Source organism: Symphalangus syndactylus, chromosome 11 (genome assembly GCF_028878055.3).
Source record: "Symphalangus syndactylus isolate Jambi chromosome 11, NHGRI_mSymSyn1-v2.1_pri, whole genome shotgun sequence".
NCBI lineage: Eukaryota > Metazoa > Chordata > Mammalia > Primates > Hylobatidae > Symphalangus > Symphalangus syndactylus.
The window spans coordinates 67,216,701-67,234,668 of NC_072433.2; the positions used below are offsets into that span (position 1 = coordinate 67,216,701).

Sequence of the window (17,968 nt, forward strand, 5' to 3'; positions counted from 1 at the left end):
GTGGAGGTTGCAGTGTGCCGAGATCGCGCCACTGCACTCCAGCCTGGGCACTGCACTCCAGCCTGGGCGACAGAGCGAGACTCCCTCTTAAAAAACAAACAAACAAACAAAATGTGGGGGGAACTTTATTAGATTTAAAGAGATGGAACAGCCATATACAATGCATGAAGCTTGATTATAATCCAGTTGGGGTTGGGGAACTCTAAAAGGTATTTGAGTTACTGTTAATCTTCTAATTGCTGTTGGTGTTACAAAGGAGAATGGCTTTATTCTTAGGAGATATATACTGAAGGATACAGAAATGAACTTTGATGAGGTGTACAGGTTACTAAGTGGTTCAGTTCAAAATACACACGCAAATGTGGCAAAATGTTAACACTTGTTGAATTGTTTTTAAATTTTATACTTTTAATTTTTTTGTATTTGAAATTTTTCATAATACATAGATGATATAAAAATGAGATTGGGGATGAGAAGGAACTAATATATGAGTCTAGGAAGAAAGAATCATTGAGATAGGAGGAAATCCAATGGAATGTGGTATCTTGGGAATCCAGAGGAGAAAAAAATGTTTTGAGGAGGAAGGAGTGATTATCTGTGTCATTATTTTTTGATAGATTGAGTAAGAAGCTATATGGACTCCTCTGAACCCTTGACAGGAACAGTTTCTGTGGAATAATGGGGATAAAAAGCATAGCATTATTGGTGTGGACTCAAGAGAAGACAGAGGGAGAAGAAATCAATATGGATAATGGAACTCATTCTCTAGAGCAGAAAAAAACAGGGTAAAATTAGAGTGTTAAGTGGAGTCCAGTTTTTGTTTTTATTGTTGGAGAGGAGAAATAACCCATCTTGATGAAAAATTGATGATACCAGAGAAAGGCATAGTAAATTTTTGGAAATAAACTTGAGTTAAGAATGGTTGGAATCTAGAGGACAAATAGAATAGGAGCACAGATAATTCATTAATAATGATTAAAAGTAGAATATGCGGACACAGGGTAAGTGTAGCTGAATCAGCGTGGTTGGAGCTAATAGGAATTACCTTTGGATTGTTTTAGGTTTTTAGTGCAATGAGTCAGGGACATGTGCAGGTAATGATTGTGAAGGTGGAAATTTGAGAAGACTTGATGAAAGTATGAATTGTCATATACTAGAATAAAAGGGTGGATTAACTATGGAAAGACAGTACAGTTGGGGGTAGTAACATTAAGAGCCCTCTTTAGCTAAGTGATCATTAATTTAAAGTGTGATCATTCTGTGTGGTTGCATCTCTCCACCCATGTTCAGCTGTGTGGGAAAGAATTGGAGTAGATTTAATCAGGGTTGTGTTTCAGCCAACTAAGTTCAATGCAGCAAGAGTGGGTAAGAGTTGAGAGTATGTGAAAGGGAGCGATTTTAATAACTGACCATGCATGGGATGCATTACATTCAGTCTTGAAAATGTGGGCACAGAGATGCCTATAGGACATCCAGGTGACAGTTTCCAATAGCTGGTTGTAAATGTTAGCCTGGAACTTAATAGAAAGGTCAGAGCTGGAGAAAGGATTTGGGAAAGAAACGTCAGATTATTGGAGCCTAAGGTGTGTACTCTAGCATTAGAAGATTCAAAGAGGCTGAGCCCTGATGGATACTAACATTTAAAGGTTCAGGTAGAAGATGAGAAGCCAGTCAAAACAGAACTGTAGGATTAGAGTAAAATTTTTTCCCTACCTAAGACATGTGAAATTCCTAACAGTTTTCTTTCTATTTGCTTCCCAGCCCATAACAATAAAACAAAATTATATATATTTGTTCACTTAATTTTACTAGTGTGTGTGTATGTATATATACATATATGTATGTATATATACATACACACACAGCCATATGGTATCAGACTCATAATTTTGACTTTATTAGACTTGAATTTTCCTTTATGTCGCTTAAGACAGCATTTCCAATTTAATCAGTTGCTTCGAAATACTTTCTGTGGTCGCAAAAAGAATGGGGCTGGGCGCAGTGGCTCACGCCTAGTCTCAGCACCTTGGGAGGCTGAGGCGGGCAGATCGCTTGAGGTCAAGAGTTTGAGACCAGCCTGGCCAAGTAGTGAAACCCCGTCTCTGCTAAAAATACAAAAATTAGCCAGGCGTGGTGGTGGGTGCCTGTAATCCCAGCTATTTGGGATGCTGAGGCAGGAGAATTGCTTGAACCTGGGAGGCACGGAGGTTGCAGTGAGCTGGGATTGTGCCACTGCACTCCAGTCTGTGCGATAGAGCAAGACTCTGACTAATAAATAAACAAAAAGAATGGCTAAAGAGAGTTTATTGATGAATGCCAGTCTGTTAACATTACCGAAGAGAAGAAGCAAGTACCTAACTTGCTTCTAATATAATTAGTTGTCTCAGTTTTATATTTAAAAGATGATCATGTATTATCAGCATATTTTAGATTAAATTAAGCCCCATATCTGTTCTTTTCTGAAACATCTCTCTTCTGTAGATTCTGTATCTTATTTTACACTTTAATTATTGAGTGACAATAACAGATTTTTACATGCCAAGCAAATTATGTTAGAGAATAGATTAGTATGATAAAAGGCTCAGGTTATGGGCTGTGTTTTAAAGAATGAAATATTTAGGGAAGATATTTCTAAATTACCATTTAAATTCAACTCTTGGTAAGACCATTTGAGTCCAGGAGATTGAGGCTGCAGTGAGCCATGATTGTGCCACCGTACCCCAACCTGGGCTTGTCGACAAAGCTCTGTCTCAAAAAATATATAAATAAATCTACCTTTAGAGTACAAAGAGTATAAAATTATATGTCATGTTTTAATGATTTGAAATGTTTAACAATCTAGAAATATTTAAAAGTTCTTTGAAAGTGCAGTAGATTGAATCAGTCCAAATAGTAGTGATTCAAAATATTCTTTTTCTTTTGAAGCACTTCAAATGATATAATCATTTTAATAACTGCATTATTTGGGTTTATTGTACATTGAAACTTAAATGATATCTGGTAAGGGATGATAATAAAATGAATATATGTATTAACGTATATCTCATACTGTTTCTGTGACCCAGTTTAGAATCAAGTAGTGGCATGTAGTGTAAAATCAGGATTTGTTTTAATAGAAATACAGTGGTAAAGATAGAATTTTTGATTTAAGGAAATAAAAGTTGTAATTTAACAGCAGGATATAGTATTTCAATATTTCAAATTCTTCTGAAAGATAAAAATCAGTCTATGCCCTATAAAAATAATGTTTACAATTTTAATTCTGCAGATTTAGTTGTCCTGTAATCTGTTATTAGAAAACAAATAGTCTCAAGGGAAAATTCATTTTATTAATAAATTTGACTTAACTAGTATAAAGTGAAGTGATGCAAACTGTAGTATGTAACCTTGTTTGCTTCAGGTTTGTGGCTATATAACTCCCCTCTTTACATTGTTATTGTAAAGAAACAATGTAAGAAAATTGTTGGAAACATTTGTGTGGATTTTTTGTTTGTTTGTTTGTTTTAAATAGGGTCTCACTTTGTCAGCCAGGCTGGAGTGCAGTGGCACGATCACAGCTTACTGCAGCCTCAACCTCCCCTTGCTTAGGTGATCCTTCCACCTAAGCCTCCTGAGTAGCTGGGACTATAGGCGCTGGACACCATGCCTGCTACTTTTTGGATTTTTAGTAGAGACATTTGAAACAATAGAGCAGAGTAGTCTTTCTGTTTGGAGTCTGTACTAATGGAACTGCAATACATGAGGGATCTAAAACATTTTCCTGTAACCGATACTAAGTATTTCCATTTGACAACCCACTTAATTTTTAAAAAGCACAAATCCTGATATATATATATATTTAAAGAACTTAAAACTTTCTTTATAAAATATTTACAAACTCCTCTTGATCAGAACAAAAATAAATTATACTTTCAGTGTGCTTTACAAGAATCAAAATTCACAAGATGCAAAATTTTTCATGCTTATTTAATATAGAAATTAATTAAATTTCTATAAACAAATGCCATACAGGACCCATGATTATATTCTTAGAAATTCTCTTTTCGATAAATAGAGGAGAAGTGTAGGGTAAGTGTTGGAAGGTCCCAAGTGATAGTCTTTCTCTGCTTGCTTAAATGGTAGAGAAAGCTAAATACTACTTAAAAAATGGTATCTGCTGTTCTTCAAATTTATTTTTCTCTCATATACAAGCTGGGTAGTCATATACTTTGAAATGTTCCTTGAAAAAAAGAAAATACTTGTAATAACTGTTAGATAAGCCTTTCTTAAAAAATGTAAAGTTAGTATGTACTAAAGACTGGACAGTTTACCTTCAGGCCTGCTGATGAAATTGTTTTACTTGAATAAAATTTTACTCTTAATAGCTGTATCTGATATACAGCAATAAAGTATATTTTCATAGAGTATTAATTTTGCTTTCCTAAAACAGCATCTACTTCTATTGGAAAATTTCAAAATTTTCTCCCAAATCATACACATAAAGATGTACCTGAACAAAAACTATTTAATAATACAAGAAGATATCTCTAGAAGATTACTTCTCTCTTAACAAATAACAGATTGTTACTGCGTTGTTAACTATGACCATAGTTGTTTTTTTTGTTTGTTTACTTGTACTTTCTTTTCTTTCTTTTTTTTCTTTTTTTGAGATGGAGTCTTGCCCTGTCGCCAGGCTGGAGTGCAGTGGCATGATCTCTGCTCACTGCAACCTCCGCCTCCTGGGTTCAAGCGATTCCCCTGCCTCAGCCTCCCAGGTAGCTGGGACTACAGGTGCACGTTACCGCGCCTGGCTAATTTTTGTATTTTTAGTAGAGATGGGGTTTCACCATCTTGGCCAGGCTGGTCTTGAACTCCTAACCTCGTGTTCCACCCACCTCAGCCTCCCAAAGTGCTGAGATTACAGGCGTGAGCTACTGCACCCAGCCTGTACTTTCTTATTTTTCCAGTTACTTCATTTTTTCAATAAATATGTGTTGAAAACCTGGTATGTACTATGCACCTAAGTGAAGAGTGAAAAAAAATAAATATCCAGTATCTTGGAGCTTTCATCCTACTTGAGGGAGACGCAATGAAGAATAACGTAATAAATAGTAAATGTAAGAAAAAAATTCTTAGAAGATGATAAGTGTCGTGGAAAAAAAATAGAGGTGGGAAATAGGGATTGTGGTGCTGAGGGTTGGGGCATAGGTTTCAGTGTTCCACAAGAAAATTGGGGTAGGCCTTAACTATTGATACAATAAAAATAATATAAGAGAAATTATGAAAATAGTTAACATGGTTACTGTTTTTCTTCTTATAGCTGGAATAGTCAGATGATTTCAGTTCGTGAAGCCAAAGCCATTCCGAGGCCTGATGGTATTGAATGGAGAAATAAATACATCTGTGTAGAAGGTAGTTTTCTGTTTATCATCTATGTATCATCATGGTACTATGAGAATTACTTGAGTAATTTCAGCTGTGTTTCAGTTAAAAGTAATACATTTATGTGTGAAGTGATTTGTAAGTCTTTTAGTTTAAAAATTTTAATTTTAAAAAACCATTTAAAATTTTTTAGGTGTGAGAAATAATAAACATAAACTTTAGGCGTTCACCCTTTCTAGTTGGTAAGATTCGAGCTGTCTTTATCCCTTTTACTTGTGGTTGATGGACAATTTCATGATTTACAGATGGAAGAAAATAGAATCTTTATATGTGATTCTTATACTGACATGAGTTATATTCTTTTATACTTAAAATATTAGTGCAAGTTGGACTTTTATAAATAGAAATTGATTTTGCTTTAAAAATGATCTGAAGAAATTTTCTTCTCTAAGATTAATTTACATGTAGTTGAATATATCCTTGAGACATTTTGAGTGAGTAGAAAACTGACTTCAAGGAACAAAATTATTCTCATAGATGCTAAATTGAAGACCTTTGTAAATCTGGAGGTTAAAAAATATAAATAGCTGAGAATCAGCATTTGTAGAAAACATCAGATTTCGGATGTTTTAATCTTGAATTATATACAGTATTTTAAGAGTTTGTGAATATGAAATTTAATCTCCTACTTTGGTGTGCTAATAAATTGCACTGGGTGGGCATTATTTTAGTTACTTGTGTTCAGTTGAATACTAAACCCTGTTCTAAAGTGCTATGGTGACACAATTCAGTATAATTTGGCATATGACCTTATTCTGTTAAGGAAAAGAACCCCACAATACTGTGATAGTAAACTGCTTTTTAACATAGCCTTTCTAAGCAGTAAAAAATAAGCAAAAGGAGTATTTAAAATTATGGGCCTGTGTAGATTATATGACAAATCTAAAAGTTTTGACCTTTCCATCGGATTCCCTATTCTTCCATACTTTTTCTAGGTCTTTCCCCTCAGTTAACCTTTCCTCTTACCAACAACTTCATTCTTTCTGCCTCCAGTCTTTTGCTTTCAGCTTTAAGACATACATACATCTTCTCATTCTTGAAAAATACTCTTTATTTGGTCCTTCTGGTTCTTCTGTGCATTTTTCCTCCTTTTTCCGTGCTAAAATTCTTAATTTCTAGTAATTTTTACCTACTGCTGGCATTATTTTAGACATTTCATCTCATTCCTGATGCCTTTAGTTATCCTTGTCTTCTCATTATTATCTTCAGTTTCCTTGTACTCTTCTGTTTTCTTCCTCTCTATATGAATTCTTCTCTCTTGTGGGTGAAGGGTGAGTGGGATGGTGGTGTGAACATGGAAAGTATATATATTGGAGACACACATACATAAAAACTGTTCCTTTGTTTTTTTCCTGTCTTCTGTTTGCTTTTCTCTTTTTCTCTTTTCTTTTTCTGTCAAATTTCTTATGCAAGTTACTTTTTTTTCTCTTCTTTTTTTTTTTGAAATGGAATCTCTCTCTTTCGCCAGGCTGGAGTGCAGTGGCGTGATCTCGGCTCACTGCAACCTCCACCTCCCAGGTTCAAGTGATTCCCCTGCCTCAGCCTCCTGAGTAGCTGGGACTACAGGCGTGCACCACCACACCCAGCTAATTTTTGTATTTTTAGTAGAGATGGGGTTTCACCAGGTTGGCCAGGATGGTCTCTGTCTCTTGACCTCGTGATCCACCCACCTCAGCCTCCCAAAGCACTGGGATTACAGGCGTGAGCCACTGTGTCTGGCCAGACTTCACTGTATCTTTTTCTAAACCATCCACTCGGGCCATAACTCCCTGCATTGTCTTCCATTTTCTCCAGTATTGAACTCTACCTTCAAAGCACAAATCAACTTTTAAGTTAAAATTAAGTTACCTTTCTGTGATATTTAACATTAACTGCCTCTCTTCGATATAATGCTTTCTTCTTTTTGATGACTTTTTATTATTTTCCTAAGGGTAGGTCTTTGACCCTCTGTAATTTTTCAGAAACCTTACCCACATTTATGATTTAGACTTAACACACCTATGCTGATGACTTTCATTTTTGATCACCCTCTCCCTTGAATTCTATCTACCTTATTAGGCAGTTCATAGTATATTAAGCTTTTCTATATACATAAATCTAATAAAGATATTAGGCTGACCCATCTGAAATTGCAATTTTTGTAGGTCAAAAACTATTAACATATTGACAGCATCAAACCTAAAAAAGAAACTGTAGCTCTCATTTTAATAATTTTTTCTTTACATTTGCATTTAACATTGCAGAACCTTTTGATGGAACAAATACAGCCAGAGCAGTGCACGAAAAGCAGAAATTTGATATGATCAAGGATCAATTTTTAAAGGTAAACAATGCATTAGATCAACCCTAGAAACATTAGTAGACTAGTATGCTTTAAACAGGAAAAAATACATATGTAATAGGACAGAATGGTTTCTCTTCTGTGAATCCATTAATACAGCATGATAGGGAACTTATTATTTGAATTTGTTAAACTTTTCCTTCAAAGAGATCTGGCTCTGTTTTTATTCACATTGCTTTCACTTTCATAGAAATAAGCATTTTCTCTTTTCTTTTTGATACGGAGTTTCACTCTTGTTGCCCAGGCTGGAGTGTAGTGGCACAGTCTCAGCTCACTGCATCCTTCACCTCCCAGGTTCAACGGATTCTTCTGCCTCAGCCTCCCAGCTAGCTTGGATTACACAGACGTGTGCCACCGCACCCAGCTAATTTTTTTTTTTTTTTTTTGTAGAGACAGGGTTTCACCATGTTGGTCAGGCTGGTCTCAAACTCCTGACTTCAGGTGATTCACCCCCCCTCTTCCTCCCAAAGTGCTGGTATTACAGGCATGAGCCACTGTGCCCTGCCGAAATAAGCATTTTCATGGTGAGCTTATTAAATTTCCAAAATGAGTGAATAATCCTAATGGACTCTTTTCCCTCCGTAGTACATTGGGGAATTTATTGTGGCCTTAGAAGGAAGCTGATGTCTGATCCATGCTTTTTCTAATGTATACCCCACTGTCACAGGAATTAGAGTGCTGTTTATCTTTGTTTATATTTAGGAAAGTTATGTATATGTTTGTGTCTATAGTATGAATTTATTCATCAGTGATGTTGCTAGATGTGGTCTTAATCTTCAGGGACTTCCACAACACATTGTAGAAATGCCTTGATACATGTATTGAGACATGGAGAGGAGGGAAAGCTTTGTAGAAGAAAAAGATGAGAGAACCGCAAAGATCATTTTAGAGGCATACTTTTTCATTATCTAGACATACAAGTGGACTTTATTTTAATGATAATTTAAAATGCAAGTATTGAGGCATGAGTATCACTGGAACCCAGGAGTTCGAGGCTGCAGTGGGCTATTGTCAAGTTGCTGCACTTTAAGCCTAGACAACAGAGAGAGAGACTCCACCTCTAAAAAAACAAAAATGAATAAAAATAATGGCCAGGTGCAATGGTTCACACCTGTAATCCAAACACTTTGTGAGGCCAAGGCAGGAGGATTGCTTGAGGCCAGGAGTTTAAGACCAGCCTGGGCAACGCATAGCAAGACGTAGTTCACACACACACACGCACACACACCTACCCCACCTCACCTCAACCCACCCCTGGGGTGCAGTGGTATGCACCTGTGTCTTAGCTACTGGGGAGGCTGAGTGGAGACAAAAGCCTTGAGCCCAGGAGGTTGAGAGGGTGCAGTGAGCTGTGATTGTGCCACCGCACTCCAGCCTGAGTATGAGTAATAGAGTGAGACCTTGTTTCAAATAAATAAATAAATAGATAAAATACAAGTATTCTGTTACAAGCTGTCCTTCAAATGAGACTTTCTTAATTTGGCAACCAGAATAGAAAATTTGTCTTATAGAAATTCTTTAATTTTAAAACAAATATTCAAGAGAGAATATTTTTGTCTATCAGATTAAATTGAGAACTCAAAAATAGCAACGCTACATTGGCGTTCTTGATGAGTGAGCTTTCATTTAGGATTGTTTAGTTGTAAAACCACTACTTTTAGGCAATTGAATAACTGACATGAACTAGAATACAAAGATATGCGGTCACCAAGTAGTGAGACAGATTTTTAGCTTGTGAACAAGTTTCTTTTCTTCTCCTTATCAATTGAAATCACCATTATTTTCCAGAGTCATACATAAAGTGCCTTATTGTAAATTTACTCTCTCCTTCATAAATACTATATATTTTTTTGAGACAGGTTCTTGCTGTGTTACCCAGACTCAGGCAGCCTCAATCTCCTGGGCTCAATGATCCTCCCACCTCAGCCTCCTGAGTGCTGGGACTATAGGCGTGTGCCACCATACCCAGCCAATTTTTGTATTTTTTGTACAGACAGGGTTTCACCATGTTGCCCAGGCTGGCCTTGAGCTCCTGAGCTCAAGTGATCTGCCCACCTCAGCCTCCCAGAATTCTGGAATTACAGGCATGAGATACTGTACCCAGTCTCATAAATATTATTTCTAATGGAAAAAGCTAGTAAAGATGTAAGACAGTCAATCAAATAATTGAAATAATTCTCTCTTCTCAAATCCAAAGGTTTTGTGTTAATTACCTTGCTATTTTTAGATCGAATTAATCCGTGAATAAATATTAATATAGTCAGTTGTATCTTTCAGTACCACCTATGTGCCCATTTCTTTATTAATGAATTGGAACCATAAAAATATGGAGTTTTTAAATAACATCTTCTTTTCTGATGACAGAAACAATACTTACACTGTGTTAAAAACTTGGAAAATAAAAACTCAACCAGCCTGGGCAATACAATGAGACCTCATCTCTACAAAAAAATTTAAAAATAGCCGAGCGTGATGGCACACGCCTGTAATCCCAGCTACTCAGGAGGCAGAGGTGGGAGGATCTCTTGAGCCTGGAAGGCAGAGGTTGTAGTGAGCCGAGATTGCACCACTGCACTCCAGCTTGGGCGGCAGAGTGAGACCTTATCTCAAAAAAAGAAAAAACTCGAAGGAAAAAATTATTCAAAATTTTATCACCTAGAGAGAACCAACTATTAACATTCTTTTAAACTCTCATTTTGTTCTGCATAAATTTTAGGTTTTAAGAATGATTTTTCTTTCTTTCCCAGTCATGGCACAGATTGAAAAACAAGAGAGATTTGAACAGTATACTACCTGTAAGAGTTGCTGTCCTGAAAAGATAACTGGCCTCTATTTCTTAATAAATTCTTCCAAGAAATAAAGAACAATAGTTTCATCATAATACATTATGTTTACCTCCATCATAGTTGCTTTTTTCATAGTTCTTGTTTTCATGTTTTATTTTTTAAAAGACATATAAAGATTGCATATTTTATTATGACATTTCCTAATAAAACCCTTTGATTTAAAAATGTATTTTTGAAAATGTTTACATTGATGATGAGTAATATTGCATGCGTTTTCAGGTGATCAGATAAAATATATTTTGGGAAATTAACTGAACAAATAAAAAGTTTTTGATATAACTTCAATTAATTGTACCACATGCTAATCCTGAAGAGATGTGTAGAATTTTGGAAAGGGTCTAATTCATACATGCTTAAAGTATAACCTACGTTAGATAGTTTGTTGTCAAAGTCTGTTCTAGTAAAGTGAAGATTCAAGTCAGTTGTTCAGTTACTTGAAGCAAAACGAAATCTTTCATTACAGTCAAATCACTGCAGTCATGAAATACTGAACAATTGCCTTAAGTCTTTGCTTGACTCACTGGGATAGACTGAGGCTTTGCGTGTGTCTGTATTAGCATTTCATTAGTACTTCACATGCTTTTGATGTACTCTTGAGATTGCTTTAAATTTTGTATTGAAACAACAATACATTTTGCACTGTAGTAACAGGAGCACTAACTCATAACAGTTAGTGAATTGTTTTAAAGAATCAGTTCAGTGTAGACATTTTGAAAAGATTGTTTCCTGTGCTTTATGATAGCTTAGTGCAATGTGCACTTCTGTTTTACTTGCCATTTTCCTGCTCTGTTTTCTCTGTGACATGAAGCAGCAGAAACTGAGATCAAAATTAAGATTATATCCTGTTTGTAGTATCAGATATTTTTCTGTGTACAATTATAGGATTGTAATCTAAACTGGAATTTTTAGGCAGTAAGCCACTACAAAATGTTTTAGATAAGACACAATAAAATTATTATAAATAAAAGCTTAATGTTTGTAAAAAATCTCTTTTTTAGTATTTCTTTTTTCACATGAAAGAAGTGGTGGCTGCTAAAAAAAAAAAAAAAAGCTACAGTGTTTATTAAGGTTCTTTTTGATTTATGTAAATATTTGTAAATTGGTCAGTGCCTGTAAATTTAAATATAAAAAGTAATCTTGAAAACAGTTTTAACTTTTTCAAAAGGACTATGTCCAACATTTTTTAGACCTGCTGTAGTACAGTTTGTACCTCTAACGTATTTTTTTTTTGCAGACCAAATGCTAAAACTTTTGCTTTTCTTTGACTTGTAAAAGGTGCACATTTTCATTTTCTTCTTTAAGTTCAAATTTTTGTATGATGTCAAATGCAATAAAATTTATATATGGACATTGTTGAGGTGCTTTTTTTTTTTCTGTGAAAGTCTTTGCTTTGAGATGAGACCGAGGCTGTAGTTATCATCTAGAACTGAACTAAATCTACTTATTAGCCAGCTAACCACATCAATATCATAAGATGTCTCTGGCATTATAAGGAATGAAAGTTTACACATAGTGAATTTTTTGGGTTCATGATGTGTAACACTTTTTATGCATTTGAGCTTTTCATATTTTGGGGGGGAATTTTTCCTAAAATTTACACTGTGCATCTCTTAATCAGAATGTACTGAGTACAGTTAATATTCTAGTGATGACTGGGTAATCATTATAAGCACTAGTCATAGTACTATTCAGTAATACTGTGCAACTTTCAGGGATGGGTATGTACCCTCTGCCTCTACAGTATTATGACATTTCCTAATAAAACCCCAGAATTTACCATGGTGTGGGTTCCTTCACTCTCACTGTTTTCTCAGTTTTCAGTGGCCCCACACTTACTACTGCTTCTTTTCATTTGTTTTACCACAAAAAACAGATCAAGAAGTCACCAAACTTAGACTCAATTCTATATCAGTAGACTGAGGCCTAAAATTATGCACATGTGACTGGCCAAATATGTCAGACAAGTGAACTGTTAATATATGAGAGAATTTCCTAGACTTTTAAGTTATTAATTTCAATTATTTGTGTGGTGAGTACTAAATTATTTTCTGTTTGTGTTGATCTGTCCATTTCTGTATATAGTTGTCCCTCAGTATATTGAGGGATTGGTTCCAGGTCACCCCCGTCCTCTTCAGATACCAAAATCCACAGATGCTCAAGTCCCTTATATAAAATGGTGTAGTGTTTGCATATATCCTACACACACATTCTCTTCTATAATTCAAATCATCTCTAAATTACCTGATACCTAATACAATGTAAATGCTATGTGAATAGTTGTTATACTGTATTGTTTAGGGAATAATAATGACAAGACAAAAAGTCTATACCTGTTCAGTACAGATGCAACCATTCTTCCTCCCTCTCCCTACCCCCTCCCAAATATTTTTCAACCTTGGTTGAATTCACAAATCCTACATGGATACGGAGGGCTGACTGTATTTGCATATGTTGTTAAAGTGGTGTTTAAAATGTGCAATCTGTACTACAATTCTAAATTTGGGATTGCTTTGAACTAGGATCTTTTTGTTTGTAAGAAATTTTTAATTAAATGATGGAAGGAACATAGAATGGCTACCCGTGATTTTGATTAGTGTTTAACAGATTCCCACAGCTGCGACTGAATTCCTTTTGTCCTGGATGAGCATGGTCATTTGGGATTACTGATGGTGAAGTTCTAGCTGGTGTTAAGAGAATAAATACTGCTAATCCTAAACCTGGTTTAGTGAGCTGTGGAAGCCTTGACTCTGCTGTTTTCCCTCCTTATGCCTCACTAGCTGATGTATCTGTACTGTAATTCAACGATTTTCAGTTCATTACCTCCAGACATAATGCATGCATACCAGCTAGTGTAACTGGTGAATAATCCTCAGCTTACAGTCATATTTAACAGCTCTGTGACTTGCCATAATTAAAAATAAATGTTAACTCTTCTAGCCATCAAATCATTCTCATGAAATGAATATCTTTATTGTAAAGTTACCTCCATTTGTACATAGCAGGTCTGGTTCTGTTCTCTTCAGGGAGCATCCATTATATGTACCTGCTATGTGCTAGCTACTTTGCTAGTGTGTAGGCTTGTAAGGGATGGGGATGGTGGGACAAAGAAGAGTAGTAAACTTACAAAGTCTGCTGGGGAAGGAGATACAAACATAACTTGAATATAGGATTATGTGGGAACCTGGAAGAGAGGTACTGAGTTTAACTTTGGGATTTCAGAGAAAGGTGGTGATCTTGAATGACGGGTATCCTGGTAAAAATGGGACCAACCTTTGAGGCAGAAGGAATTGTGTTAATAAAGACACAGTGGAGTGATTGACAATGCTGGGAACTCCTGACTTCTAAAGACACCTGACCAGCTGGGCGTGGGGGCTCACACCTGTAATTCCAGAACTTTGGGAGGCTGAGGTGGGCAGATCACCTGAGGTCAGGAGTTCGAGACTAGGCTAGCCAACATGGTGAAACCCCGTCTCTACTAAAAATACAAAAATTAGCTGGGCATGGTGGCGGGTGCCTGTTATCCCAGCTACTCGGAAAGCTGAGGCAGGAGAATCGCTTGAACCCAGGAGGTGGAAGTTGGCACTGGGCCGAGATCGCGCCATTGCACACTCCAGCTTGGGCGACAAGAGCAAGACTCCATCTCAAAAAAAAGAGTAGACAGGTAAAACATGGCCTGTTAGGCAACCGTTACCTTTGTGAGGATGTTGGGGTTCAGTCTTTGAGCAGTGGGAAGCCATTGAGGGGTTTTAACCACAACTTGATCCGGGGAAAGGTTTGGGGCTTTTGGGCCAGTTTCAGACAAAACTTAGCTTTTTGCTAACATGGGGGAAATAGCTCCTCCTCAAGGTTTAAGATGAGTGGAGATAGTTTCCTGGCTCAATAACAGGGACCACTGAGCAAGAAAATACACAGTATATTGCGATATAAAGAGAGCCGGGACGGAACAATGGTTCAAAACTGGGCTTTTAAGCAGGGCACACCTAGCTTTGTTTCTCACTGGGTCATTTTACTAGCAATGACTGCCGGAGCTCTTCGGAGCCTCAGTTTCCTCATCTGGGAAACCAGCACTACAGTAAAACCTTCTACAGGTACCACCGCAGAATCGAGGTAATGAAAGCGAGACCCTTAGCAGAGTGCCTGGTAGTTAAGTGCCCAGCTCAGGATATTGTTTGGGATAAAGGGTCCAAAAAGTAGCTCAGCTCAAAACCGAAAAGACTCACTCTGGAGGAAATAAGAGACGGGGCTTGGTTGCCTTTCCTCCCTTGAACCCCCTACTGCAGCCGGAGCCCGCGCCCCTTAAAGTGATCTCCGGTTGTCCGAAAGGCCCGCTAGGGATCTGGCGAAACGGGGGCGGGGGAGGGCTCAGGGAAGAGGAGAAGCTGAGCCCGGGTCCCAGAAGCTAGGTGGCGAAACTTTGACGCCTTCTATTTAAAGTCGCGGGGCTTGCCCGCCTCCGGCGCCGGGAACACGAGCCGCCCCAGCAGGGGCAGGGCTGAGGAGGGCAGGGGCCAGAGCAGTCAGAGGGAGAACACCAGGCGCGGCGCGGGCGGCTCCGGCCCCGGCCCGGGAGAGGCAATGGCGAGCTGCGATAGCAACCACGCTGGCGAGAGCTTTCTCGGCTCCGACGGGGACGAGGAGGCGACCCGGGAGCTGGAGACCGAGGAGGAGTCGGAGGGCGAGGAGGTCGAGACGGCGGCGGAGTCGGAGGAGGAGCCGGACTCCAGGTAGCGCGAGCCTCTCTCCTCGGCCCAGGGCCTGCAGGGCAGCTAGCAGCACTCTTGCTTGTTTGCTTTAAGTTTTTAAGCTCTGGGGTTCGTTTGCCTCGAGCTAGGCACTTTATCTCTGGGTGCACTGTCGTTTAAAAGAACTTGAAGGTGAAGGTGCTCGCTGTCAGCTGGAGTGACAGGCCCGCCTGCAGCAGAGTTCATTACCCCCGCCCCCAGCTCCTTGTGACTCGCTGCTCTTGTTTATTCCTGAGGATTTACTTAGGTCCTGCCTAACTGCCGAAATGTGCTGGAACGCGTACATCTGGCCCGAGGCACAGGAACAATCGCGAAATCCTGCGCTAGAGGAGAAGGGGGTGGGGTGGAGGCGGTGAAGGCGCACTGGTACCTTCCGATGAACGGCGGTCTCCCCGGGGGGCCTACACTAGGCTAGGCTGCAATAAGGTGACCTTATTTTGATACAAAGGCCCATAAATTCTTTGGGGGAAAAGAAGCGTGAGTTTCAGTAATCCCTGTTCTTCAAGTCCTGGTCCCAAATATCAGTTTCCGTGAATGCGATGAAGTAATACTATGTAAAAAAGATGCACCTCCCACCCTTCGATCTCCCACCCTCTGTCTCTTTAAGAAGGCCCTAAAATGAGAATAATAGAAATCATCTAATCTCTGTTTGGATTTGCTTCTACCTTCACTTGTTTTCCTTGAGTATGGGTTTTGGGTTTTTTCCTGACTGTGTGTCAGTGAGTGATGTCTCTTCCTCAGTCCGTTCGTAACAGTAGAAAGGCTTTGAAGATGGCAGGTGGGTGTGTAGCATCTTAGAACGCCCAGCTTACCTAATCAAAGCCAGCAGAGCAGATGTTGAAGAAGTAGCCCATAGAGGGGCATTGAGGAGGATGGATGGTCAGACAAGAAGTCCCAAATGTATGTCACGTGTTTATCAAACAACTACCAAGTGGGAAGCAAGCACAGTCCCTGGCCTCAAGGACCTTGTGGAAAAAGTTTCCCTAACTTTTTCCCCTATGGGGAAACGTTTCCCTAACATGGGGAGTGTGAGACTATATAGAGGTGGAAGGAGGACTATGGGTACTGTGCAAGGGCAGAAGAGGGAGTGTTGGGCTGGAGCTGCCTTGAAGTAGTGGGCAGGGACTACAAACAGGAAGAGCAGAGGAGAAGGCACCTGTAGGAAGTGGACCAGGGAGTAGGGGACCTGTGATCCCTTGGCAGTGTTGAGAAGGGGAAGTCTGTCCACCTCAGCTTTTATAACCTTTCCCTTACTGTTGTCTGGGATCCTCATATCCTTGCCCAACCACAATTTACAACCAAGAGAATCTGAAAACTCATTTACACTAAAATGTGAACAGCTGACAATTCACCACTTTGGGGTTGCATTGCCATTTGACAAAGATCAAGGCCTTCAGAAAAGGATGTGATTTGTCTGCAGTAAACTTCAGCCTGTTCTCACTACAGACAGTAAGGTGGATACCAGGGAAAGAGGTCAGAATAAATAGAGTGGAGGGAAACATGAGGGAATATGGAAAATGGAGGCCTGGAAAAAGCATCCAATTTATTTTTTATTGGATGACAAGGGTAACAGGAAGTCAGCAAAACTGGATTTAGGAAAAACACATATCGACAAAAAAGCATCAAACTGTAAAATATTTGAAGAGATTGATTCTGAGCCAAATATGAGTGACCAATGGCTTGTGACACAGCCCACAGGAGATCCTGAGAACATGTGGCCAAGGTGGTTGGAGGACAGCTTAATTTTACACATTTTAGGGAGACATGAGACCTCAATCAAATACATGTAAGATGTACGTTGGTTTGGTTCAGAAAGGTGGGAAAATTGAAGGGCATGAGGGCTTCTAGGTTATAGGTAGGTTTAAGTTTTTTCTGATTGGCAATTGGTTGGAAGAGTTAAGTTATTCTCTTAAGACTTGGAATCAGTGGAAAGGAATGTCTGCGTTGTGATAAGGGGATGTTGAGACCAAAGTTTTGTCATGCAGATGAAGCCAGCTTGAGAGAGAATAGATTGTGTTTCTTATCAGACTGAAAGAGTTGTTCTATCAGTAATTCCAAAAGGGAGGGGGTGTAGTGAGGCAAGTTCCCCACCTCTCTCCATCTCCCCACCTCCACCATCACGGCCTGAGTGAGTTTTTCAGGTAAGCTTTGGAATGCCCTTGCTGAAAGGAGGGGTCCATTCAGATGGCCAGGGGGCTTAGAATTTTATCTTTGGTTTACAAACCTTCATTTTTAAAAATTCAAAAGGCACAAAGTAATCTGTAAACTTTCCTTTACCCTTTCAGGTATGATATATATAGTTATCTATAGTTACCTTTCTGAATTGAGGAAAATTCTCTTTAATTATAAAATGCTTTTGTAGTGCAGGAAAGCTCATTATTTACATACACCAACATGGATATTGGATCAGAGAACTATCCTTCTGATATATCATCCAGTGATATGAATGTGACATGTAGCATCAAGAGGCCTGTGAATCCTATTAGTTGTTCCATAATGGGCAAATCCTGTCCTCTTTGAGCCCAATTTTCTCATCTGTAAAATAATAAGAATTCCTAATTCATAAGGTTGTCATAAGGATTGCATAAATTATGTGAATGTGTGTAGGAGTGCTTGGT

The 17,968-nt window shown here is 38.5% G+C and overlaps 2 protein-coding genes across 19 annotated transcripts in view; both read left to right on the forward strand.

The window, feature by feature from the left end:
* TENT2 (terminal nucleotidyltransferase 2) overlaps window positions 1–11,956 on the forward strand; it is a 76,404-nt gene extending 64,448 nt beyond the window's left edge. For all 17 annotated transcript variants that reach the window (XM_063612177.1, XM_063612178.1, XM_055233254.2 and 14 more), the window contains 3 exons: window positions 5,300–5,391; window positions 7,665–7,744; window positions 10,510–11,956. In XM_063612177.1, coding sequence (XP_063468247.1) covers window positions 5,300–5,391; window positions 7,665–7,744; window positions 10,510–10,584 — 247 coding nt within the window. In that variant the 3' untranslated portion in view covers window positions 10,585–11,956. The remainder of the gene's footprint in view (window positions 1–5,299; window positions 5,392–7,664; window positions 7,745–10,509) is intronic.
* Window positions 11,957–14,980: 3,024 nt separating this feature from the next.
* CMYA5 (cardiomyopathy associated 5) overlaps window positions 14,981–17,968 on the forward strand; it is a 102,992-nt gene continuing 100,004 nt past the window's right edge. For both annotated transcript variants that reach the window (XR_008649367.2, XM_055233253.2), the window contains exon 1: window positions 14,981–15,332. Coding sequence is in view for 1 of the 2 variants with exons in the window: in XM_055233253.2 (XP_055089228.1) it covers window positions 15,184–15,332 (149 nt within the window). In the remaining variant the exon portion in view is untranslated. The remainder of the gene's footprint in view (window positions 15,333–17,968) is intronic.